General features: G+C 37.2%; 2 protein-coding genes across 3 annotated transcripts; one reads left to right on the top strand and one right to left on the bottom strand.

The window, feature by feature from the left end:
• Window positions 1-5,975: 5,975 nt before the first annotated feature.
• On the bottom strand, window positions 5,976-10,510 carry LOC136987332 (serine/threonine-protein kinase Sgk2-like). Of its 2 annotated transcripts, none has more exons than XM_067285062.1 (7): window positions 10,491-10,510; window positions 9,837-10,173; window positions 9,463-9,599; window positions 9,317-9,402; window positions 9,176-9,251; window positions 6,115-6,252; window positions 5,976-6,018 (listed from the first exon to the last, which is right to left on the bottom strand). In XM_067285062.1, the coding sequence occupies exons 2-6, from the start codon at window positions 9,893-9,895 to the stop codon at window positions 6,236-6,238; spliced, it is 375 nt and encodes a 124-aa protein (XP_067141163.1). In that variant the 5' UTR covers window positions 9,896-10,173; window positions 10,491-10,510; the 3' UTR covers window positions 5,976-6,018; window positions 6,115-6,235. The 2 variants fall into 2 exon arrangements, with proteins under 2 accessions (XP_067141163.1, XP_067141164.1); XM_067285063.1 differs by having other exon boundaries at window positions 9,469-9,599.
• Window positions 10,511-22,568: 12,058 nt separating this feature from the next.
• On the top strand, window positions 22,569-24,308 carry LOC136987207 (piggyBac transposable element-derived protein 4-like). The gene has a single exon (XM_067284896.1). It carries the CDS (start codon window positions 22,569-22,571, stop codon window positions 24,306-24,308), a length of 1,740 nt encoding a protein of 579 aa, XP_067140997.1.
• Window positions 24,309-26,110: the final 1,802 nt, after the last annotated feature.

Below are 26,110 nucleotides of genomic sequence, written 5' to 3'. Positions count from 1 at the left end.
TTTGTGTCGTTCTCCATGCATGGACAAGGATTCCAAAAGAACAGCCCAAATACTTTAGCTGAATTTAATACAGGGGCTAACATATACCCCATACAACGTTGTTTCTCTCGAAATGACAGCATTTCGTCTTTGAGAAAAACGAATTATTTTTAATCTCCAAAATTCTAAATTTACTCGAAACACTGCAGCATATACCTGACAATGTATGTCTTTGTGTAGTGTTGCGTTGCTATAGTGTAAAATTGATTGGTTTTAGAAATTTCAACTAAAATTTATTGTTTTAATTTGAGTAAGTGGTTTATAATATGCAATTAAGAAAACAAATTAATGGAACTTTCATTTATTTTTAAATAAATGTTTTACTCTGTGTATCTAATTATAATCTAATTATCTTCTAAGAAAATTGGTTCTACTACATAGAAATTTTAATCGAAAGTTATTATGCGCAGAATAATTTTCTTCGATTTAATTTATCGATTTCGTACCTTTCTTAAGCTTAGGTATATTTAATTGGTTGGAGATAATATATGCTTTTAAAATTCCTGAGATATTTATCTGAATATTGCGAGATTGAATATTGATTTATATATTAATATTTATATTATTGCTTCGTGTAAAAGATAGAAAATTATTTTTAATTAAAGGCATCTGAAAATGATTGTAGTGAATGCGAAGCTATACCTACAGATCAATGTTGTCTCCCTCCTGTTTCACTTTTTTCTGTTATTTATCGAATTTCTGTATTAGATTTTATTTTTTCTTTCTGTTTTAATTCTAGTTATTTTTTTTTGCTCTTCTTTCACTGTTTGTTTCTCTTTTTGTTTACGTTCTTAGTCTATTTTTACTTTTCCTGTTATTATATCCGAAAAAAGGAAAGTATGGCCATCGGTCAAGATGGGCCTATGAGATTTTTGAATTTCGCACTCGGACATTTCGGAGAATTACATCAAACAACAAGTAAAAAGCATTGAAGGTTCCAAAAACAGTACAAAAACGCTGATAAAGTGATCAACATAATTCAAAAAACTAAAATAGAAAAAACTAATACTTTAATAAGTTTAGTTGTAAAAAATATGTATCCGAACATAAAATGGGAATTAATAGAATACAGCCTTGTACATAATGCCATTAATTTAGAACTAATAAACAATAATATACAATTTGCTTATAAAAGAAACTATTTTAAAGTGTATAATGATTTTTACAGACTAATAGATGGTATTACCATGGGGTCAAAGATAGAGCATAAACTAGCTGAATCAGTGATGAAAAATATAGACAATAAAATACAAAATATTCCCGGCCTAAAAACAGTAATGAGATACGTGGATGATTATTTTTTTATTTATAACAACCACGTAACAAACGAAAACATAATTTTTAGTGCAATAAATAGCATATAATTTGACATTGGATTAGAAAAACACAATAAAATTAATTTTTTGGATATAACAATAACATAAGAAGAAGAGAAATTTTCATTTACAACCTATAAAAAACTATCCAATGTTGATAAGACGATCAATTATCACTCATCTGTTTCAGAAACCAAAAAAAGAAACACATATATAATGGAATTAAAGTAAATATATAGAAGAACTACCAAAAATAATAAACAGAATATTGAATTAAACAAGTTAGATTATAAATTAATCCTTAATAATTATCCGCAACAAGTTTTTAAAAAGTGGCATGAACAATATTATAAAAACAGATTTAACATAAAAAATAAAGAAGATAATAATTATAAAAGTATTCCTTACATAACTAATATATATGATAACTGCTCAAAAGTCATTAAAAAGACTAATGTAGTTTTGGCCCCATCCTTGACCAATAAAATCTTAAAAAATACCCATAATGTTAAATTAGGAACAAACCAAACTAATGTTAATAAAGGGACTGTTTATAAAATTAATTGTAATTTCCAAAATTATAGAAGATTTACATAGGGGAAACAGGCCGGACTTTAGAAGCGCGTATAAAAGAACATGAAGCAGCCATACGGTTAAAATATAACAGTTCTCCTTGGTTTAACCATATAAAAAATAGCAATTGTCAAATAGATAGGAATAATATTAAAATTTAACACCAGGAAAAAAATATGTATAAACGAAAACATAATAATAATAATAATAATACGCTAATAAAAATATCAAATGGCATGCAAATAGACAACAATGGTATAATCTAATAGAGGACGCAATAAGACAGTAAAAACAGAAGTATACATTGTCTTGAATAAAATAAAATTAAGAAAAAATTGTATCGTCAGTTAAATTTTAAATGTGTATAATATACATTGTGGTCTTCCTTTTGAACAATGGAGTGTATTTTAAAGGCAGAATTCTTTTAAAGTAAGGAAACTTGTACGTATGTATAATATTCTAAAATATTTTACCAGTATTATGTTAAAATTGATCGGTTTTAAAAAATGTACTGAGTATTATACGTTTTATCGTTGCTTATATAGCATCAATGTAATACGCGGACACAAAAAAAAGAACTGAGGGTTTTTGGAGAATAATGTAAATGAAACCCGGGAGTACCGTACTGTACAAGTGTGAAGAAATACGAGGAAGACTTAAGGGTATAGTGAGATTGTTTTAAAGTGTTTTTTACAATGTCATCTACTCGCGTTGTTTGGTTAAGTTAATAAATTTATTTTGTAGCAATGAAGAGGAACCAGGAAGATAACACTGGCCCAAAATGCATCTGTAGACAAACAATAAAGGAGTTTATAACCTGTAAGAGCTGAGGGATAGTCTACCGTTAAAGAATTTTGGATTAAAGAGACTTTTACTAGTTCAAGAATTCATTCCTCTAAACAAATTTTTTCGTAGTGTTAAGATTTCTTTTTCCGCCAGTGTATATACAAAAAAATAAAAATTTTAAAATTTGCATATATACACAAAACGCCTTGCAAAGTTTCAGAAAATTTCGACAAAAGGCACAGAAATTATTAAGCTTCAAATTGGACAAACATAATAGTGTTTCCACCACATACATACTAACATCCATGCATAAGAAGAAATACCACATTTTAAAATTGTCGAAGTTTCAATATTTCAAGTCCAAAAATATAAACAATTTTGTAGGGTTATTTTTGACCGATTGTCATACTTTTTCTCTCTTATATATTACACCCAGAAAGGTAAAAACAGAACATTAACGAGCAATTATTTATTGTGACATCGTCACAATGCTGGGATGCAATTTTTTTAATTATATTTTTAATATTTCTAATATAAAGTATATGCTCTTCCTTGCTAGTGGCTTGCCCCTGTACTTCATGCTTTATCTGTTAAAGGTTGACGATCTGGTTTCTATTGCTAACACTTTACACGGAAATATTTGTGAAATAAAAGCATGCGACTATCGGTCTATAACGGAGTTTTTGTATTGTTATTCTGGGCCTGCAACCCCAATGCTTTCAACATCTCGTCTGGACGTTTGTCTAACACCGTTATCGAGTTAAAAAAGAACACGCAGACAAAGAGACGACAGTAGAAATTTATAGGTCTACATTTTTTTAAATTGTAGCCTAATTACGACGTTTGTAGTTGAAAACCCGAAAATATTCTAGTTTGTTTTTATGTTGTTTGTATACTGCAACGCAATTCGCGAAAGATCTCTGAGAGGTTGCTTCCTAAGAAAACTTTGTATGGGTAACTGGTTCCTATTTAAGTATATAAACGTGAAAAAAACTCGGAAGACTTCACGTGATCAACTGAAATAACATTCTTCTGACGTTTAAATGAATATTTATAATATTATATTACTGTTACAGTGTTTAAACACGGACGCGTTTCTATTGGGCTGCAGTTTTCAAATTGCACAAGTATACGTTTCTATTGTCTGTCTATCTGTCCTTCGTTAATGTCGAGAACGGAAGTAAACACATGAAAATCGAGACCAAATATGAAAAGCTTAGAGAAGGAGTTCAATTATGTACATGCGAACTTTCCGGTGTAAACCGGCAGTCACGTAATTTTTTTAGATTGTCGACTTTAAGAAGACGATTAAAAATTGCTGCCTGGCATTGCGACGATGTCACAATAAATAATTGCTCGTATTTTATTTTAAACACTTATAATCCTCGCCCTTGATTTCTACGTACAACTGTGTACAAAGTGCAAATTGCCATAATGAGATGTAATATTTTTTGCAAAATTCATTTTGCATTAATATATGTTCATGCTATTATTTTACTCTCTTATTAAAGGATCTGTAATAAGGAAGTGTAATAAGGTTTGTGCTTACTAAATTTCACTTTTTTTATAGTTCTCGTTCAATGTAAAAACTTCATAATATTTTGAAATTTTATGTGTGTTCGATTATTTTATAAATGCCCTTATTTATTAGTATTATCCTTTTTTGTATTTCATACTTTTTTCGTATTTATCTTTATAGATGTACAACAATTTCACATCAGCAGAGATTTTTATCAGCAAATATAAATTTAAAAAAACTTCATCAAACATCTAACACAAAAATAATCTCCCCAATATATTAAAACATACTTATTAGTATTTTTTAATATATTGGGGGACGACAGACCCCAAGGAGTCTCATCTACCCCAATTGATCCCTTGAGTTTTATCATCCCTTTTAAAATTCCATTGACCCCAAAAGTCTATACCGACCCTGTCTAGAATCGTCGCTCTATAAACAATATTTACTTTTTGTTTTCTATTTGTGTTATTCACAGTAATTTACGTAATATTTACATTTAGTAAAATATTAATATAATGACTTTCATAGGAAACAATTTAAAAACAAATTCAACAAAGATTTATTCAACTTTCTTGCTCTTATAAGATTTAATTTAAAAAATAACTTATATATTATTAAACATAATAAACGAATCGTGCGTGACCTGCCACTGACACGCCGTGTATCTCCTCACTACGTCACCCCTTAACCACCAAAATTTAATAGTATTAATGCCCTTTAACCACATGCAGCCATGCCAAATTTCGCTTTTTAATACTAAAACATTTAACCAAATACATAGATGCTAACACATACACACACCCAAGAATTTATTCTTGTGTTTTTCACTTTTTTTTTTAATTCAAAGGCTGTGAAATCATAGAAATTTTACGATTTCAGTGCTTTCTCTTCTTGTGTATACGTAACAACAAGAAAAGTAAAACTAATATCAAACTTTGATTTCTTAATTAAAACTTCGAATACAGGAATTGATGTTTTGCAATTGTCAAGCGCGACGTCCCTTATCACGCGACGACTCAAGATAAAAGAAGTTCTAATGGACGACGTCGCTAAATATGGTCGTAGATCTATCGTATAGTTTCGAGATTAATAATACCTGATTGAAAAATGCGATAAGCGTGAAGGTATGCAAATTTTCTCGCCTGCGACGTCGCCATTGACTTACGTCAATTTTCGCATCGCAAGCGATTCGCGATCAAAAATTGCATAGGGTTATTTTCTCTGTCTAGGGTGTTATTTTGCACAAAATTACAGTTATGTAGCAACACAATTAAGCATGGAGCGAGTTGCGTAAGATTGTTTACAATCTATCGATTCTCGCTACATTAAGCTTAATACATAGCTTCGTATAATCGCTAATCTTCTAGAGACGTATTTTAATTACGTAAGCAGTTTTAATATATCTGTCTACACTGGCAACCATTCGTCGCTTCGCTTCCTGACCCAAAATCGTCGTGTATTTAAGAAATAATTCACAAAATTAAATAATAATGTAATGCTTTCACATGTTATTGTAAACGTCTGCCCTACAACTAACGTGTGGCTCGTGGCCAGGGCATGTTCTTTAAAAAGTCGTGCTTTCTAATTTGTTCCTCGTTTCTCGATCCCAATCTGTTTTTAGCATCCTAAAGAACAGAAAAATTAGCAATTTATAAGCGAGGAAAAGGTTAAACTAGCAAACAGTTTACTTTAACTCACTTACTTTCTGTAGGAGTTGCGTAATGAAAGACTTTGCTTCGTGGGATAAACCTAGAGGAAATATCGATGTTGGATCTAAACTGTCTAAAAATACAGACAAAAATCCATATTTCTAATCATTTCGAAGGTAAATTACTGTTTTCTAATAATGAAAACCGTTAGATAAACCGACAAACTCACCTGTAACCTTAACAGTTTGGCACATGACTGTAGAGGTAGATGGACTGTTTAACTCTTGCAGATAGATATCAATTGGGGTTTTACCTACTAACATCATATAAACTACTACCCCGAAGGACCACTAATCTATAGATTTATCTGAAATTTTATATAAAACAAAAATTAATTCGAAAATCTGATATTTTGTTTTGACTTTTGACTAAGACTCCTCTCGTTTTGCTAATTCTACACCAGTAGAGTAAGTACTATTAATAAGTGGACAATGTAGAAACAAAATTGGTTAATATACTTAAATAGAATTCTTATTAAACAATCACATTGAATCTTATAACGAACGTGTTTCAAGCAGTCTTTTGTTCTGATGTTTCAACCTTTCTCTGTATGGAGTGTACTCCAGACAGAAAAAATTCAAATCTTACAATACAGGCAGTCTTCTACTTTCGATTATTCGACTTACGGACTTTCGAAGTTACGAACAAAACCGATAGATGACCTGTTAACATGAGCGTAAATAGAGTACGTAGATATCAGAGTAGCGACACACGAGTCATCGCCGCCATGTTTTGTCAATCGACTGTCATCACTGATCTATGGGTTTATATTAAGAAATAACGATTTTTTAGTTTAATGAAGCATTTTTACGAATAAAATGCTTTATTAAACTAAGAAAACGTTATTTCTTAATGTAAACCCATAGACCACGTGATGACAGTCGACAGAACATGGCGATGACTCGTGTGTCTGTACTCTGATATCTTGGTACTCTAAGCGTGAGAGGTAAGTGAGAGGCTCTTACTTGAGTTTGGACTGTAGTCGTGTGTCAATCGTGTGTGGTGTCATTTGTTTACTATTAAAGTGCAGTTGGTTATTTTTTTATGTACTGTACAGTGATATTTATTATTGAAGTTTTACTTTAAAAACATTTACAGTACATACATATGTACATTTGTAGTTGTTTTGAATTAGTAATTTTAATAAATAATGTACAGTATATGTGATTGATTTGAATTTATACTTTCTTTTAACAGTCTTAATTCAACATTATTCAAGTAGCCTAAACATTACATAATTGTAAAAACAACGTTGTATTTGAGTTTTCGCGTTAAACATCGTCTTTTGGAGTTACTATCTTTTCCACTTGCGAACGACCGCTACGAACTGATTAACTATACGAACTTAATCTGTTCGTAGCGTTAGTAGAGGACTGCCTGTACTATTTACAAAATGCAGTTCAAACTGCAGTGCCACATTCAGTACTTGAAATAATTCCAATAAAATGTTGTGTAACTTTCCGAAAAAAAGTTAAAATTGTGTATGGCGCCATCGGTTAAAAGATTTTATTTAAAAAATTGTTTACAGTACGACGGCTGTTCCGAAAGTTTGCAGCCTTGCCTATATGCGGCGCTGCAATCAATTTAATTTTTGGCGGGAATAATTCAGCTATCTTTGCTAAAGTTACAAAACCAATTTTCGCTTGATTTATCGTAAAGTTTTGCCACGACAGCTTAGCAGATAGTCAGTGTGCACATGCTTTGTCAAAAATGCAGAAGACAGAGACTCGTGCGGTCAAAAAATACCTGACGAAAAAAGGGTTGACCTCATCTCAAATCAAAGCTGACATCAATAATGTTTTGGGAGAGTCTTCTCCTTCGTACACGACTGTGAAAAAATGCACAGCTCTTTTTAAATCTGGCAGAGAGAAGGTGGAAGATGACCCGCGCAGCGGACAGCCGTCAACTGCTGTAACTGAAGAAAATGTCGACAAAGACCACGATTTGGTGTTAGTAGATCGCCGCGTGAAAACGCTTGAGATAGCTGAAACAACAGGCATCCCTGCCGATCGAGTGCACCACATCCTAACCGAAAATTTGGGTATGACGAAGATCTCAACAAGATGGGTGCCGCATCTGCTGACCGCCGAGCAAAAACGTGTTCGCACTTTGATGTTTGGACTTCTATCAGAAAAACCCAGAGGATTTCTTGCGTCGGTTTGTGGCTACTGACAAAACCTGAATCCACTACTACACTCCTGAAACAAAACAATAGTAGAAGCAATGGAAACATCACAGTTCGCCACCACCAAAAAAAGCAAAGACAGTTCTATCAGCGGGGAGAGTGATGGCCTCGGTTTTTTGGAAATGCTAAAAGCATCATTTTCATTGACTACCTAGAAAGAGGAAAGACCACCAATGGTGTCTATTACTGTGAACTTTTGGAAAAAACTGAAGAGAGAAATCGAAGAAAAAAGCCCACACTTAAAGAATAAAAAGGTTCTGTTCCATCACGATAATGCACCTGCGCATTCTGCCAGAATCACTGAACAAAAGATAAACGAACTTCCCTTCCAATTAGTCCTACATCCACTGTACTCACCTGATTTGGCCCCTAGTGACTTCCACCTTTTTACACACCAAAAAATTTTTTGGCTAAAAAGAAATTCTACTCAAATAACGAAATCATCTCTGAAGTGAACGAGAGTATTTTGCACACCTTGGCAAATCGACCCATTGTGATGACACATAAAAACTAGAACATCGCTGGAATAAGTGCATTGCTAACAAAACAGGACTACAATGAAAAATAAAAATGTTTTAACATTATTTTGTTTCTTGTTCTGTTTGAGGCGGCAAACTTTCCAAACAGCCCTCGTATATTATAAATTTAATAACCTGAGTCCAAAAATATGAGGACATTTTTTACTATCCCTCTGTTATATATAACAGTCAGAAAGTAATACAGTACAAAATGCTGTATTGTCTGTATTATGTCAATACAGTACATTTACATACCAGTATTATGTTAATAAATCGTTTTGTTTTTCGACCGCCGAGATTCGAACCTGAATTCCCAGGCCGGTCTAAACGAAAAAATATCTTTTCGTAATAGCGATTTTCTATGTGAAGAAAACTTGTACAAAACGAAAACCTGCCAAACCAAAAGCACATTCGGCACAGTGAGATTCTGGTTTACACGGATTTTGCTGTATTAAACCACATAAGACATTGCCAAGTTTACTAATGTATTATTATCTTAAATGCTAAAGACACACTTAAAATCTTACCATATTTTTCGTGTTTAAAAACTTCCGGTGCCATATACACGGGTGTGCCACATAAAGTAGACGATTTCGGTTTTAACTGAAGTAATAAAAAGTTCATGTGCTAAATACACACATCGTTAGTTTAGTTAATTAAAAACTCACCGTGCAAAGGCCAAAATCCGTCAATAATGCATTTCCATCTTGTGATAACAGGATATTTTTTGCGCTGATATCGCGGTGTATAATACCTGAATCAATACGAATTTTATAACAGGATTTATGTATAACGTGTGTTCAACTACGTTTACTTTTACTATGTATATATTGGATAGCCGAAGCAAGTTGAGAAGTGAATATTTTGGTTTCATATTCTCCCAGAGGACCGTTCTTTGTGATGAACCTGTACAGATTGCCACCGGGAATATAATCTGATATAAAGTTGTAACTATGGGTAAAATTAAGTTATACATGTTTATGTTTATGCAATAGTTTACATACGTAAGGCCATTGTATATCTTAGTGTGTCTAAAAAATCTGGTTTCATAGTAGTTATATTAATGTTTACTTATTGTTTTACAGTTGAAACATTCTGCTGAGTAAGAAGGAATTCGAATTATTTTAACTTCTACTAGGCCAGACTTAAGTGGCACTCTGCATACTTAAATATAATTAACTTTCAAACCTATCTATAGTTTCAAAATATGTCCTGAATGTAACAATATGTGGATGACGACAGGCCATCTTCCATCCTCTTCTCTCTTTCTGCACACATATCGGCTATACTTAAAATAAACATAACTGTTTTGAAAATTTGCATACATATGTATAAATTATTACTTGCAACATTAACTTGCATCTGACACTCGGTAGTGTTGTTTAAATAGAACTTTAAGAACAGCTTTTTCTGAAGTTTCTTTATGTTGAATCAAGAATATATCACCGAAATTGCCTTTATCGAGTCGTTGCAAACAAACGAAATTTTCAGGACTCCATTTGATATCATCTTCATTTTCAATATTCTAAATATAAATAAGATTATCGTCATTATATTCGTGGAATAAACTAGCAATGCTACGCCAGCGATCTCTTATGAAGGTGCCTCCTACAACGAGTTTTTATGAGAAACAGGCCCTTATTTAGGCGAAGATAACCGCAAAACTCTATTCCTTTGGCGAGACGGCAACCAGAAACCAGTGTAACCGGTGGCCAATTAACATGACATGTTGAAAGCTCAGCCCACTAAGTCACTGGTAGACACGGTTGAAAAGAATAGCATACTAGACTTTTGGTAGACTTGCTATCGATAAACCTAAATACAATGGATACGCACACTTACGTCTTCATACAAAGAAGAATTTTCATTTTCGGAGTTATGTTTTCTAAACATTTATGATGAAAAACAATAAAATAAACTTATTGAAAACTTTAAAAAATTATTACATTGCCTCTTACAATTTTATACAAGCTTTCAGACGTAAAAGAGAAAGTAAATTACACAATATTCGTTTAGGTTTCATAATTGAAATAGGACAAAATGCGTGTTAACAATACATGTCACTATTTCATTATTTCATTAAATCAGCTTTGTTATGTTTAAAAAATGTTTAAAACGGTGAAATTTTTATAGTTTCTCCTCGATGGAAAAGACACTAACTGCGATAAATTTTAAAAAAACGCCTCACCATGCTCCATAGTTCTATAAAAATTTGGGTCGAGAATTCCAGTAGAAGTTGGTTAACTTCTTATAATTAAAGTATTAAAATTTACATAGTGAAACCATGTAACTACATTAAATTTTTCACAAATCATTGGATAGTTTGTGGTATAATGCTAAATAAAACTAGGGCTGCATTTTAAATAATAATATTATAGAAATCTTTATTAGCATAAAACAAAAATGATTATTAAGTAAACAGAGGAGGAAGAGGATTAGAAGAAAAGAAATAAGAAAAACGAAAAAAGTGAAATGAAAGTAAAAAGATAACTGTAAGAAGAAGAAAAGGTAGTAAAAGAAAAATACAAAAAATAACAGAATGAACGGTAAAGAGAGGAAGAATGTGATAATTTGTAGATAAATCTTCGATATAAGTACAGGGGGGTTAGAATTAAATTGACACGCATGAAGCCGGCACTACTGAACCGAATCGAATAGAGCGCGGTACATAGGCAATAGACGTGACGAGGAAGATATTTACGAGGCAGAGCATTATTTGAAACTTTTACTACCAGGAGAAAAGTGGCGTTGTATAGTCGAAAACGTATGTTCCTGGCTCTGAAGTTAATTGTAAGATTGTGTTTATCGAAAGCTTGTCCACATTCATTGTCTGAGCAGAAAGGCAGCATAGTGCCACGAATCTTCCAGATTTCTTTCGAAATGTTAAATGCATCAGTTGATAACACGATTTTCAATTGAAATACAGTAGACCCCTATAACACGGGTTCATATAACACGGATTCGTATGAGACGGCGAAAAATTGCGATCGTGTTCGTATAACACGGTAAAACGTCATCATTGACTCGTGTCGCGAGCGGATTGGTCGAATCTGAACCAATAGCGGATTTTGTACAAACAGTCGAGTTTAAATGAGCACTAGACCTACTAAAAAACATTTATTATTTAACGGCCATAAAATTTATATTTCTATTAATGACGTCTCCGAAGATAAGTTATTCAGGAATCGCGCACGCCGTTCGACGAGCAGCTCCACGAAGAAAATAAGTATGAGCATTATCCTTTCCTGCGTTAGTATGACGTTCTCTTCTGTTCCAAAATATTGAATGGCAAGTGTAAGAACGTGGATGATTATCATTAATTGGGCGAAATTGGCATGAATGGATACCAGTTTGTTTTGTTTGGATGAGAGTTGATGACATATGCATTTTTCGAAGAAAATATCGCCGAAAAGCAGAGACAAAGAAAATGTCTGATGGAGAAGACAATATAAGCAGTTTTCCTTTATCTTGCCTTGTGCAGAGTGACACAGAAATACTATTGTATCGATTGAAAGTATATTAGAATTCATTTGCTTTTAATAATAAAATCGATGCTTTTTTTCAAAGTGAATTTTGCATCTATTTTATTTATATTACGCACTTATGCATCAGGAACTTTTTAAATTTTATTTAATTCATTTCAGATTAAATTCATTACATAAATATTTATTCTGATTGGATGGCAATTAATGCATACAATTTATATCATTATGTATGAATCAATCATAACTTATGATAATTAAATGAACTTGTTATTTTTTTGAGTGATTTTGCAGATTTGTGTTTCAAACATATTAACGTTTAAAACATACAGATAAATGTTCGATTTAAGGAAAATCCATTGGTGTTCGAGTGGATTGAATAAACCGACAAATGGAAAAGTTCTGTTTTAAAGGATCGAATACATATATTTATACATCCACAAGAGCCGAATTATTGGGCTAGAGTTGGCCATAATAAATAAATAATTAATAAGACAATTTGGCACTAGAGCTTGGCGTTAGGCGCCATCTTTTACTAAACTTAATAATTATAATTAAATAAATAATTTTAATAATTTGAAACTGGAGAAAAAAAAATCGGCCCGAAGCCGTAACTTCTGCTATCCGTGCAGACACGTTACCAGTTACGCTACCCGGACCTTCATTCCGATCGCCTCCTCCAGTATATATAAGCTAACACGACGACCATCGACGGTTATTACAATGCCGGCTGGGAACACATCAAGTGCCCACGTCCTCCCACGGCACTCAAGCGGCCATCGCGACCCCGGCAAAGCGTATAAATATAAATAAATAACGACTAACCCGTTACAAAGCTATACATCCACAAAAGCCGAATTATCGGGCTAGAGTTGGCGATAATAAATAAATAATTAATAAGACAATTTGGCACTAGAGCTTGGCGTTAGGCGCCATCTCTTACTAAACTTAATAATTATAATTAAATAAATAATTTTAATAATTTGGAACTGGAGGAAAAGAAATCGGCCCGAAGCGGGACTCGAACCCGCAGCTTCTGCTATCCGTGCAGACACGTTACCAGTTACGCAACCCGGACCTTCAGTCCGATCGCCTCCTCCAGTATATATAAGCTAACACGACGACCATCGACGGTAATTACAATGCCGGCTGGGGACACATCAAGTGCCTACGTCCTCCCACTGCACTCAACCGGCCATCGCGACTCCGGCAATTATTTATTTATTATAGCCAACTCTAGCTCGATAATTCGGCTCTTGTGGATGTATAGCTTTGTAACGGGTTAGTCGTAATTTATTTATACATATATTTAAATTTAAAAAAAATTACAATGGATTAAAAGATAATAAATAATAAACGAATAATTGTTTTTAATTTTATACAATATTCGTTTATTATTTAACATCTTTTAATCCGTTGTCAATTTTTTTGAAATTTAAATATTTGTATTCGATCTTCTGGAACGAAACTGTTCCATTTGTTGGTTTATTTAACCTGATGATGGCCTATGGAATAGGTCGAAAACGTTTGTTTTAAATTAAACTTTCCCGGCAACGATAAAGGTGTTAGATTATTATTTATTATTTAATATTTTGCTGAGCACGTTCTATTTAATGTTATTATGGCGGCACTGGTGGAACATTACAGAAGATACAAGAAGTTAACGATTAAGCTAATCAAAGCTAACTGTAAGTTGGAGTTTTTAAGGGAATGTTTGAAAAGCAAAGTTTTTCCATGTCAATTTATAGAATCAGCGTCCTAAAAGAATGCCTTTCACTGATAGTGAGGTTTTGTCTAGCATGCTTTCGAAAGTCTAACAGGATAGCAAAAAACAGGAAGTATAAGCTTTTGCGTGAGATTATCGACTTTGAAAATAGTATATGTAACATTACGGGATAATATTTTGTGAGAAATAATGTTCGGCATTTCTCCTTAAGTGTCAGTATTTTATTCCTGTCAATCAGACAATCTGTCGAAAATTAATAAGAAATCGGCTTTTTTTTTATCTTTATCAGTAGCTGCGTAAGCCTGACCTTGTTTAGGATGTTTAGGAGGAGAGAAATTAATTTCATACCGGATAAAAGATAAGGGTTATATGGCGGAAAATTATTGTAAATTTTCACCAATAAGAAAATCTGTGGCGCTGTACAGTCGAAAAGATATGTTTCCGGCTATGTGGTTATTTGATAGATCGTGTTTATGACAGGCGTGTGCACTTGGTATTAAAGCTGAAGGCAAGTGTAGGCGACTCTTCTCTCAAATGCGTATTGAAATGGTGTGTGCTACAGTTGATAACGGGGCTTTCCAATTGCAACTTGGTCGACACAGAAGTATCCTACATTAAGCACACGATATATGCAAAATGTAATTTTATTTTTGTAATAAAATTTTGTTTGCTGTTCTTATAATTGTTATTAACTTCTTAACAGTGAGAGACGTAAATAGACGTCTAAGGCGATCGAGTGGCAGTGGTGAAAGACATCAATAGACGTTAAAAAATTCTTATAAAATACCTGGACCATTTCGTGAAGTCGTAGAATTTTCACGAGTAGTTGGGTTCTCCAACTTTGTTTTGGAATATCCTTCAGTTCTCGAGAAATTACAATAAAAGAAAGAAAATTAAAATAAATATGAAATTTTAGACGGCCATCTATCGACATAAATCGAATTTAAATCTCCCGCCGTCATCTGATTGGTTAAAAAAATTAATATTCCTAATTGGCTCGCGTCAGAAAAAAGTAGGTGCGACTTCTGTAAATGACGCTATCAGGAGTGCACCGATGCAACCGGAAAAAGTAAACAGCCTACGTCATTAGTCTAACGGTCCTTGTCTGACCTACTTTTCGTAGAATCAACATTGGAGTAAGCTGTAGTAAAACGTAGTAGTTTATAGTAAAACGGTCCTCTCTAATATTCATAGTACTTTGTAAAGCTCGGATTTCAATTTAATAAGTATTATTTCGTTCAGAAACATTATAAATACATCATTAAGCAGGAGAATAACGAAAAACTTTATTTTTTAGTATAATACAATTTACAAAATCAAAAGTTCGTATATCGTAATATTATAAAAAACTACATCGAAACATACAAAGTCACCTAATTTAGTTAAATTCAGTTCATTATACTACTGTAGATACTCTTGCCTTCCTCAGTTTCCTCAAAACAATATTCGAAAACTTGAATTAATCCTATAAATATTTAAGCGCCATTACTATTCGAATTAACTGTAATTACAAATATAACTGAAAAATATTTTCGACATAAACCCTAGGCAATAATTATCAAAACAAAATTCTTCAAGTATAAATTTTTCTGATCGAGTAATATGTAATAATAGTTTTATCTATTAGTCTTGCCATATTCTACTTTCTATGTTCACATCCATTTAGTTTCATGTAATTACACTTTAAATGTAAAAATATCTACCAACAAATCAGTTTGCTAATAAAGGGACTACTTGCTAATTAAAGTTTGTATTCTTCTTTGACGTAGTTCTACGTTTTAGCACTAAATTGGTAGACATGTCTAAATAACACGCTTATAAACACTAAAAACCATAAATGTCTCGAAACTAGAACTACATAATTATATGCACAAATAAATTAGTAAACCTATAATACATGCCTTCATTTACATCCTAACAAAGATCAGTTCTTGCAAGTTGTGAAAAAATAAATTATTTTCAACTTTTCTTTCTGTAAAGTAGCATATTCTGAAAAACAAGTTCTATATTCAGAGTAAAATTTCCACCTTTTATCCGTTAAAAACAACGCAAAATCTATGAATCTACGTAATAAAAATTTATCGCAGTGAACTTCGAAAAAACGAGAAACACAGAAACACCAAACCGCACGCTATTAAATTTTGCCGCCAATTGATTAATATAGTGATGCTCCTGTAAAAATTTTATCACATGACAGAAAGTTTTAAAATAAATGGTAAAAGTTTTAAAAAATTATTTCATGAAATTCGATGAATTTAATTAATATAAAATAACTAAATCTGTTTAATAAAGGTTAATAATAGTAGTATTAGGGAGAGAGACTCTGGTATAATTTGTTAAACTTTTAAGACTTTATAACTTTTATCTCAGTAACGCTCAACATTCCGAGGGAAAGACGTCCACCAGGGGCTAAAAATGGCAAAAACCGTTGAATCGTTCGAGCGTTTCTACGATATTTGCATTCCAAAAGCTCTCGTAGACATTAAAACCACGCCCATTTTTGCTGCCCCTTCAGATATACTTCACCGCGAAATGTGAGCGAGCGTTTTTAGAATACGCCGCCGTCGCCGAGTCTTAAGAGAAACGATGTTTTCTCTTTACAATACGACGATCTCTCTCTCTTAAGAGAATCAATATTTTCTTTATTTAAGTAGAGTGACATCCGGACGGGAGTCAAGACGCGCTATCGCCTCTCGCTGCGACTGAATGAGGAGATATTCCCGACAGGAGTCGGGGCTCAATATCGACCCTCGCTGCGTTGAACGGGGCGACGTTCCGACGAGAGTCGCGACGCGCTATCGCCTCTCGCTGCGACTGAATGGGGAGATATTCCCGACGGAAGTCGGGGCTCAATATCGACCCTCGCTGCGTTGAACGGGGCGACGTTCCGACGGGAGTCAGGACGCGCTATCGCCTCTCGCTGCGACTGAATGGAAAGATATTCCCGACGGCAGTCGGGGCTCAATATCGACCCTCGCAACGTTGAACGGGGCGACGTTCCGACGGGAGTCGGGACGCGCTATCGCCTCTCGCTGCGACTGAATAGGGAAATATTCCCGACCGGAGTCGGGGCTCAATATCGACCCTCGCTGCAGTAAACAAGGCGAAGTTCCGACGGGAGTCGAGACGCGCTATCGCCTCTCGCTGCGACTGAATGGAGAGATATTCTAGACGGAAGTCGGGGCTCAATATCAACCCTCGCTGCGTTGAACGGGGCGACGTTCCGACGGGAGTCGGGACGCGCTATCGCCTCTTGCTGCGACTGAATGGGGAGATATTCCCGACCGGAGTCGGGGCTCAATATCGACCCTCGCTGCAGTGAACGGGGCGACGTTCCGACGGGAGTCGAGACGCGCTATCGCCTCTCGCTGCGACTGAATGGGGAGATATTCCCGACGGGAGTCGGGGCTCAATATCGACCCTCGCTGCGTTGAACGGGGCGACGTTCCGACGGGAGTCGAGACGCGCTATCGCCTCTCGCTGCGACTGAATGGGGAGATATTCCCGACGGCAGTCGGGGCTCAATATCGACCCTCGCTGCGTTGAACGGGGCGACGTTCCGACGGGAGTCGGGACGCGCTATCGCCTCTCGCTGCAACTGAATGGGGAGATATTCCAGACGGGAGTCGGAGCTCGATATCGACCCTCGCTGCGTTAAACGGGGCGACGTTCCGACAAGAGTCGGGACGCGCTATCGCCTCTCGCTGCGACTGAATGGGGAGATATTCCCGACGGGAGTCGGGGCTCAATATCGACCCTCGCTGCAGTGAACGGGGCGACGTTCCGACGGGAGTCGGACGCGCTATCGCCTCTCGCTGCGACTGAATGGGGAGATATTCCCGACGGGAGTCGGGGCTCAATATCGACCCTCGCTGCGTTAAACGGGGCGACGTTCCGACAAGAGTCGGGACGCGCTATCGCCTCTCGCTGCGACTGAATGGGGAGATATTCCTGACGGGAGTCGGGGCTCAATATCGACCCTCGCTGCAGTGAACGGGGCGACGTTCCGACGGGAGTCAAGACGCGCTATCGCCTCTCGCTGCGACTGAATGGGAAGATATTCCCGACGGGAGTCGGGGCTCAATATCGACCCTCGCTGCGTTGAACGGGGCGACGTTCCGACGAGAGTCGGGACGCGCTATCGCCTCTCGCTGCGACTGAATGGGGAGATATTCCCGACAGGGAGTCGGGGCTCAATATCGACCCTCGCTGCAGTGAACGGGGCGACGTTCCGACGGGAGTCGAGACGCGCTATCGCCTCTCGCTGCGACTGAATGGGGAGATATTCCCGACGGGAGTCGGGGCTCAATATCGACCCTCGCTGCGTTGAACGGGGCGACGTTCCGACGAGAGTCGGGACGCGCTATCGCCTCTCGCTGCGACTGAATGGGGAGATATTCCCGACGGGAGTCGGGGCTCAATATCGACCCTCGCTGCGTTGAACGGGGCGACGTTCCGACGGGAGTCGGGACGCGCTATCGCCTCTCGCTGCGACTGAATGGGGAGATATTCCCGACGGGAGTCGGGGCTCAATATCGACCCTCGCTGCGTTGAACGGGGCGACGTTCCGACGGGAGTCGGGATGCGCTATCGCCTCTCGCTGCGACTGAATGGGGAGATATTCTAGACGGGAGTCGGAGCTCAATATCGACCCTCGCTGCGTTAAACGGGGCGACGTTCCGACAAGAGTCGGGACGCGCTATTGCCTCTCGCTGCGACTGAATGGGGAGATATTCCCGACGGGAGTCGGGGGTCAATATCGACTCTCGAAGCAGTGAACGGGGCGACGTTCCGACGGGAGTCAAGACGCGCTATCGCCTCTCGCTGCGACTAAATGGGAAGATATTCCCGACGGGAGTCGGGGCTCAATATCGACCCTCGCTTCGTTAAACGGGGCGACGTTCCGACAAGAGTCGGGACGCGCTATCGCCTCTCGCTGCGACTGAATGGGGAGATATTCCCGACGGGAGTCGGGGCTCAATATCGACCCTCGCTGCAGTGAACGGGGCGACGTTCCGACGGAAGTCGAGACGCGCTATCGCCTCTCGCTGCGACTGAATGGGGAGATATTCCCGACGGGAGTCGGGGCTCAATATCGACCCTCGCTGCGTTGAACGGGGCGACGTTCCGACGGGAGTCGGGACGCGCTATCGCCTCTCGCTGCGACTGAATGGGGAGATATTCCCGACGGGAGTCGGGGCTCAATATCGACCCTCGCTGCGTTGAACGGGGCGACGTTCCGACGGGAGTCGGGACGCGCTATCGCCTCTCGCTGCGACTGAATGGGGAGATATTCCCGACGGGAGTCGGGGCTCAATATCGACCCTCGCTGCGTTGAACGGGGCGACGTTCCGACGGGAGTCGGGACGCGCTATCGCCTCTCGCTGCGACTGAATGGGGAGATATTCCCGACGGGAGTCGGGGCTCAATATCGACCCTCGCTGCGTTGAACGGGGCGACGTTCCGACGGAGTCGGGACGCGCTATCGCCTCTCGCTGCGACTGAATGGGGAGATATTCCCGACGGGAGTCGGGGCTCAATATCGACCCTCGCTGCGTTGAACGGGGCGACGTTCCGACGGGAGTCGGGACGCGCTATCGCCTCTCGCTGCGACTGAATGGGGAGATATTCCCGACGGGAGTCGGGGCTCAATATCGACCCTCGCTGCGTTGAACGGGGCGACGTTCCGACGGGAGTCGGGACGCGCTATCGCCTCTCGCTGCGACTGAATGGGGAGATATTCCCGACGGGAGTCGGGGCTCAATATCGACCCTCGCTGCGTTGAACGGGGCGACGTTCCGACGGGAGTCGGGACGCGCTATCGCCTCTCGCTGCGACTGAATGGGGAGATATTCCCGACGGGAGTCGGGGCTCAATATCGACCCTCGCTGCGTTGAACGGGGCGACGTTCCGACGGGAGTCGGGACGCGCTATCGCCTCTCGCTGCGACTGAATGGGGAGATATTCCCGACGGGAGTCGGGGCTCAATATCGACCCTCGCTGCGTTGAACGGGGCGACGTTCCGACGAGAGTCGCGACGCGCTATCGCCTCTCGCTGCGACTGAATGGGGAGATATTCCCGACGGGAGTCGGGGCTCAATATCGACCCTCGCTGCGTTGAACGGGGCGACGTTCCGACGGCAGTCGGGACGCGCTATCGCCTCTCGCTGCGACTGAATGGGGAGATATTCCCGACGGGAGTCGGGGCTGAATATCGACCCTCGCTGCGTTGAACGGGGCGACGTTCCGACGAGAGTCGGGACGCGCTATCGCCTCTCGCTGCGACTGAATGGGGAGATATTCCCGACGGGAGTCGGGGCTGAATATCGACCCTCGCTGCGTTGAACGGGGCGACGTTCCGACGGCAGTCGGGACGCGCTATCGCCTCTCGCTGCGACTGAATGGAGAGATATTCCCGACGGGAGTCGGGGCTCAATATCAACCCTCGCTGCGTTGAACGGGGCGACGTTCCGATGGGAGTCGGGACGCGCTATCGCCTCTCGCTGCGACTGAATGGGGAGATATTCCCGACGGGAGTCGGGGCTCAATATCGACCCTCGCTGCGTTGAACGGGGCGACGTTCCGACGGGAGTCGGGACGCGCTATCGCCTCTCGCTGCGACTGAATGGGGAGATATTCCCGACGGGAGTCGGGGCTCAATATCGACCCTCGCTGCGTTGAACGGGGCGATGTTCCGACGGGAGTCGGGACGCGCCACGGGATAGGACCATTCTTGAATAATTTTTGGGTTTTTTTCGACAACCGGAATTCGATTTTGGCTCTTCCAGAACAGTAAATTGACTCTTTAATTCACGGCTTCGGTATAAACTTTAACAGAATAATTTAAATAATCTTCTTTTATGAATTATTCTGTTCAAGTTCATATTAAATATACATATACATGTGTTACTGCAGTGTATTCAATCAAAAATTTATATTATTTGTTTAAAATACCACGAAAAAGGAATGCACGATAATAATTAAACTTCCGAGCAATGGCCATCTATCACCCGTCCCCAGGACACTGTAAGTATGACGGTAGGTTTGCGTTTGACTAGGACGGCTGGCCACGTGGAGTTTTCCGGGTGTTCTCCACGTCTGTAACGCCTGAATAGGGGCCAGTGACTATTAAAAGACCTCCCAGAAAACATTATTTCCTGCGTATAAAAATATATATATATAATTAGTAATTACTTCTCATAGCACGTCACAAGCCACCACGGTGCACTATAGCCTCGCCCAACATAAAAATTACAAGGTGATAGATGTTTGTGTTGGCTTTACGCACTATACTGTTTTCATTTTTAACCCTTCGTGAGTCGAACGGGTCTGACATACCCGGCGCGAACTTTAGTTAAAATTTTTTAATATTGAATATTTTCCAAAAAATCTGAAAAAATTAATATTCTTCTAACTTTCTATCCCGATTAACATGCTGTTAAATATTTTTGAATAACAACGCTCATTTTTGAGAAAAAAAATACTTTGGGTCTGTCAGACCCATGCGACTCATGATGGGGGTAAAAAAAAACCGTTTAATTTGTCGCCGTTGCCGATAGCGAGTGTCGCAATAACTTTATCGCATTTAAGTTGTCGCGCGGTGTTTATTAAATCCTATCATATCGTTATTTATTTGTATATTTAAATTTTTGTTTTTTTTGTTATAATATTGTTTTTAAAAGTAATGTCTAATTACTTTTTAATTAATTTAATTATTTTTTATTCTTATCATATAATTTTTATTTATCACTTTTATAATTAATTTATGATTATTCCTCGTATATTGGGCGATGCAAGTTGGCTTTTTTCACTTTTACTAAGTAATCAGAAACTTGTGAAAACAGTCTAGCTATAAAATTCCAAAAAATGTCCTGCCCCCTCGGAAATGATCTTGGTAATCGAATTTACACAATCGCTATAAATTCTTTTGTTTTAATCGCGTTATAAGCTATAAATTGCTAATTAAATGTTCGACAGTGTTCAGATGAGTAAACATGTTTTTAAAATTGTTTAGCAATGAATATTTCCTGGAAACTCCATTTTCCTATAGTAAGTCTATGGAATATCTAGTTGTGAATTTTAGTATTATTTTAAATTTGTATTAAAAAAAAATTAAACACCGTAAACTGTAATATATTTACTGTACTGTAGTAATAAACCGGCTTTTATATCTGAATCCGTATCAATTTTCTTTTTTGATTATTTTTCACAATACAGTGTAATCTAAATAACACATGATTTGTTTACATTTGTTTATTCCTTTTTTTTTATTTGTCGGGACGCTTTTCAGTACTTTGCCCTTCTTCTGTCAAGTTTATTTTGTTTAATGTATATTCTCATATACTTTAAACAAAATAAAGCCGTCAGAAGAGATCGGTGTGTCATTAAATCACTTTTATGGCGTTTTTAGTTCATTTCTGCTTCTGAGTTAGACTAGTACATTCAAGAAGACCTGTCGAGTAGTGAGAGGAGAATTCTGGTTTTAGTCGTTAGAACTCGTTTTCTGAAAATATCGGATAGCCTCAGTTCTAGACATGTTGAGACAGATATGCCAACTGAAACAGATTTGCAGGAGAGCAACCGAGTTAGCTCCTGATTGGTCGGCCAACAGATCTAAAAACTGTATATAAGGCAATGCCACCGTTGAAACTAGGAGAAACAAGCCTGGCCTAATAGACTATATTTGAGTGCCTTGTCTATAGTAAAGTAAAAATGTACGGAGATTTTATGATCGATTCAGAGATCGAGAATATAGTATATGAAGATGCTTCTTCGGAAGAAGAATGTGATTTTGTAGAAGTTAGATCTGAGAATACAGACACCGAGCAAGAGGAAAACGAAGATATATCAGAAGTAGGCTCACCTGCAGTTGCCTCATCATCACAAGTAGCAGCCTCGTCATCACAAACAGGTGAGCATTGTTCTTTCCTAGCTCGCGATGGAACCAGATGGAGTATGTGGGAATATCCTGCAACGAAGACAAGAAGAGAGAACTTGATTTATCTTATACCTGGTCCCATTGGAGAGGCTACAAACGCAAGGTCTATTTTTGAATGTTGGAATCTGTTCGTAACAGATGATATTTTAGATATCATAGTCATACACACAAATCAACAAATACAAAAAGTACAACCGCATTACGAAAGAGAACGTGATGCAAATACAACAGATCTGCAGGAAATAAAAGCACTAATCGGATTATTTTACCTTGCTGCGTATAAAAAGGTAAATCGCTGTCACGTTAACGAAATGTGGACAACGGACGGTACAGGATTCGAAATCGCAAGAACGGCCATGTCGGAGAGACGTTTTCGTTTTTTGTTAGCAAATCTCCGATTTGATGATAAACAGACGCGAGGTGAAAGACTAAAGTTTGATAAATTAGCAGCAGTCCGAACTTTTTTAGATGTATTTACGAATAATTGTATAAAGAATTACAATGTATCGGAATACTGTACCGTAGATGAGAAACTGGAAGGATTCAGAGGGCGGTGCGGATTCCGCCAGTATATACCAAGTAAACCAAATAAATACGGTATAAAAATATTCTTGCTAGTAGACAGTAAAACATTTTATACGCACAATTTAGAGGTTTACTGCGGAAAACAGCCCGATGGACCCTTCTCAGTATCGAATTCTGCGGACAGTGTAGTGAAAAGATTAACTAGGCCTATTGTTAACAGCGGCCGTAATATAACTACCGATAACTGGTTCACCAGTTTCAGTTTGGCTACAGATTTATTGCAAGACAGGTTAACGCTAGTTGGTACCATCAGAAAAAATAGAAAAGAAATTCCTGCAGAATTTTTAAATATAAAAAATAGAAAAGTAAACAGTAGTAAGTTTGCATTTACTAAAGCGATCACTTTGGTCTCCTATGTGCCGAAAAAAAGTAAAAATGTATTGCTTTTGTCGTCATTACATCATAGTGAAGAAATTGATCGGGAAACTGGACTGGCAAAAAAGCCAGAAATAATATCCTTTTATAATAGAACTAAAGGGGGAGTAGATACCGTGGACCAGTTAACCGGGAATTATAATTGCGTACGCAACACCAGACGATGGCCTATGATCATTTTTTATTGTGTTTTAAATTTAGCAGGAATTAATTCCTATATTATTCACCAAGCAAACAAAAATACATCCAAATTGAATAATAGAAGAGAATTTTTGAAGGAATTGTGTATCATTCTAATGAGCGAACATATTGATAAAAGAAAATGTATTTTAAATCTTTCGAAAACTATCAGAACGGCAGCGGAAAGGATATTTCCGTCAGATTCTGAAGCCGGACCTTCACATTCATCCACGGAATGTGTCGAAAAAAAGAGAAAGAGATGTGATGAATGTGAAACACGGAAAGATAGAAAAACGAAATATACCTGCGTGAAATGCAAAAAATATCTATGCTTGGAACATGCAGTTCAAATATGTAGAGATTGTGTTGAATAAAAATAAGAAACCAACATTTTAACTAAAGATAAATATATGCTATATATTTGTTATTAGGTAGAAGTTGTTTTTATTCTGAATGCACAAGTAAAGTTAAATGTTTTGAGCATAAATTTGAAAATAATAATTATTTAGTTTTTAAATATCAACCAGTATATGTATTTTATTCTGCAACTTAAACAGTAACTATATAGTGTATTTACTCGGACATAAATAGAATATAAATACAACATAAATACTATTTTATTCTTTGTTAGCATATTATGTTTCGAATGTTTACAAATATTATATAAAGACAAAAACAAAATAATGTTTTTTTTGTATCTTTTTAATTAAATTCTGTTTAATAGTTTGATTTGTGTGTTTTGTTTTAAATTTTTTAATTAATATAAATTCCTTTAGCTACAAAAAAAAATTCCAAAAGTTTATTAACTTTTGGAATTTTTTTGTATTTTCCGCATAAATAAAATTTAAATTGCGATTTTTCTTTAAAAATTAGACTGAAATCGATTTGTTTTGAGATTTTATCAGAAACATATTACAGTTTACGACTGGTCAATTTAAATTAAAATACAAATTTAAAATAAAAATTAAATTTTAATTCGGCGATTGCAGTGGCGTAGCGTAGTGAGAGCGGCAAAATTTCACAATAAATAATAATATCTTGTAAAAATACCTAAATAAGAGGGCGGGGAAATTTTCCTCCGCCCCAGGCGGCTGACACCCACGCTACGTCACTGGGCGATTGTCTAACGTTTGTTTACATTATAACCTTGATTTACGTGGAGGGTAGTTCTAATCTCAGTCAATTCCCACCAGACAATTTTGAAACGATGCTTACACGTTCATACGAAATATAACAACTAGAAGTTAGCTAATTAGACCCTAAACATTAAGGAATTAGATATAAGAAAAATAATTACAACTACGCGACAATCATATCGCATAGCTATAATTATTCTATAATCTAATAATTCAGATTAATCTGATAAAAATACTTTTAATTATAATCTGCTTTTATTATTTATTCATTTTTCATCGCGGCACAACAAAACAAACCTGAAAAGTTAGCCCGATCTACATAACAAGTAATTATGAATGAAATCGCTGCGTTTGATCGCGTTGCGACTGTTTTGTCGCGCGATACACAAAGCGCGACAAAAAACTTTAAAACTAAATTAAGATAATACAAATTGTGAAAATTATAAAATTTTTGATAATTGCATTTTGATAACATTCAGATATTGATATGCATGCCTTTTTACAGTTTTATTGTGTGAATATTTTATATTATAAAAAAAACAAATTACAGAATCGACAACATGTCATTAATTGCCGAATTTTTGATGGGCCCCTCATTATTTTTTCGATCGATTCATTTCGTGCAGAGAAAACATTTATATCTAAACTATCAACAAAGAATTTTGATAAATTGAATAATATTTTGACCGATGTCAATTTTTGAATTAGGTGATCGAGTTAAGCCTAACACACGACTATATCACATTAAAAATTAAAAATAAAATTCATGTGTGAAAATCTAACAAAACTATCTGTTAAATCTTAAAGATGACATTCTAATGAGTAAAACAAAATAAAACAGTTGTCAATTAGTCGATTTTAAACCCAAAAATAAGCATTTTTTAATAGAGCCATAAAACAATTAACGTTTATTGACTCTCGCGAAAGGGGGTAACGCGAAATCTATTTAAAAAATTTTTAGCAGTAGTACTGAATTTCTACTGACTTCACACGAATGAGTGAACTTTCTTCCCCATTTGCAAACAAACCCGATGATTATC

The sequence above is a fragment of the Centruroides vittatus genome, unplaced genomic scaffold, assembly GCF_030686945.1.
Source record: "Centruroides vittatus isolate TY-2023 unplaced genomic scaffold, ASM3068694v2 scaffold_149, whole genome shotgun sequence".
NCBI lineage: Eukaryota > Metazoa > Arthropoda > Arachnida > Scorpiones > Buthidae > Centruroides > Centruroides vittatus.
Note: the sequence above shows the minus strand (reverse complement) of the source record. Positions and strands in the feature narration are given on the sequence as shown.

Excerpts from the sequence above, each read along its gene's own strand:
- LOC136987332 (XM_067285062.1), bottom strand. The coding sequence starts at position 9,895 with ATGGCCTGTCGTCATCCACATATTGTTACATTCAGGACATATTTTGAA. Across the intron at positions 9,600-9,836 it reads TATTTTGAAACTATAGATAG|TTACAACTTTATATCAGATT; the intron begins GTTTGAAAGTTA and ends TTTTACCCATAG. Across the intron at positions 9,252-9,316 it reads CGGATTTTGGCCTTTGCACG|TTAAAACCGAAATCGTCTAC; the intron begins GTGAGTTTTTAA and ends TTATTACTTCAG.
- LOC136987207 (XM_067284896.1), top strand. The coding sequence starts at position 22,569 with ATGTACGGAGATTTTATGATCGATTCAGAGATCGAGAATATAGTATAT.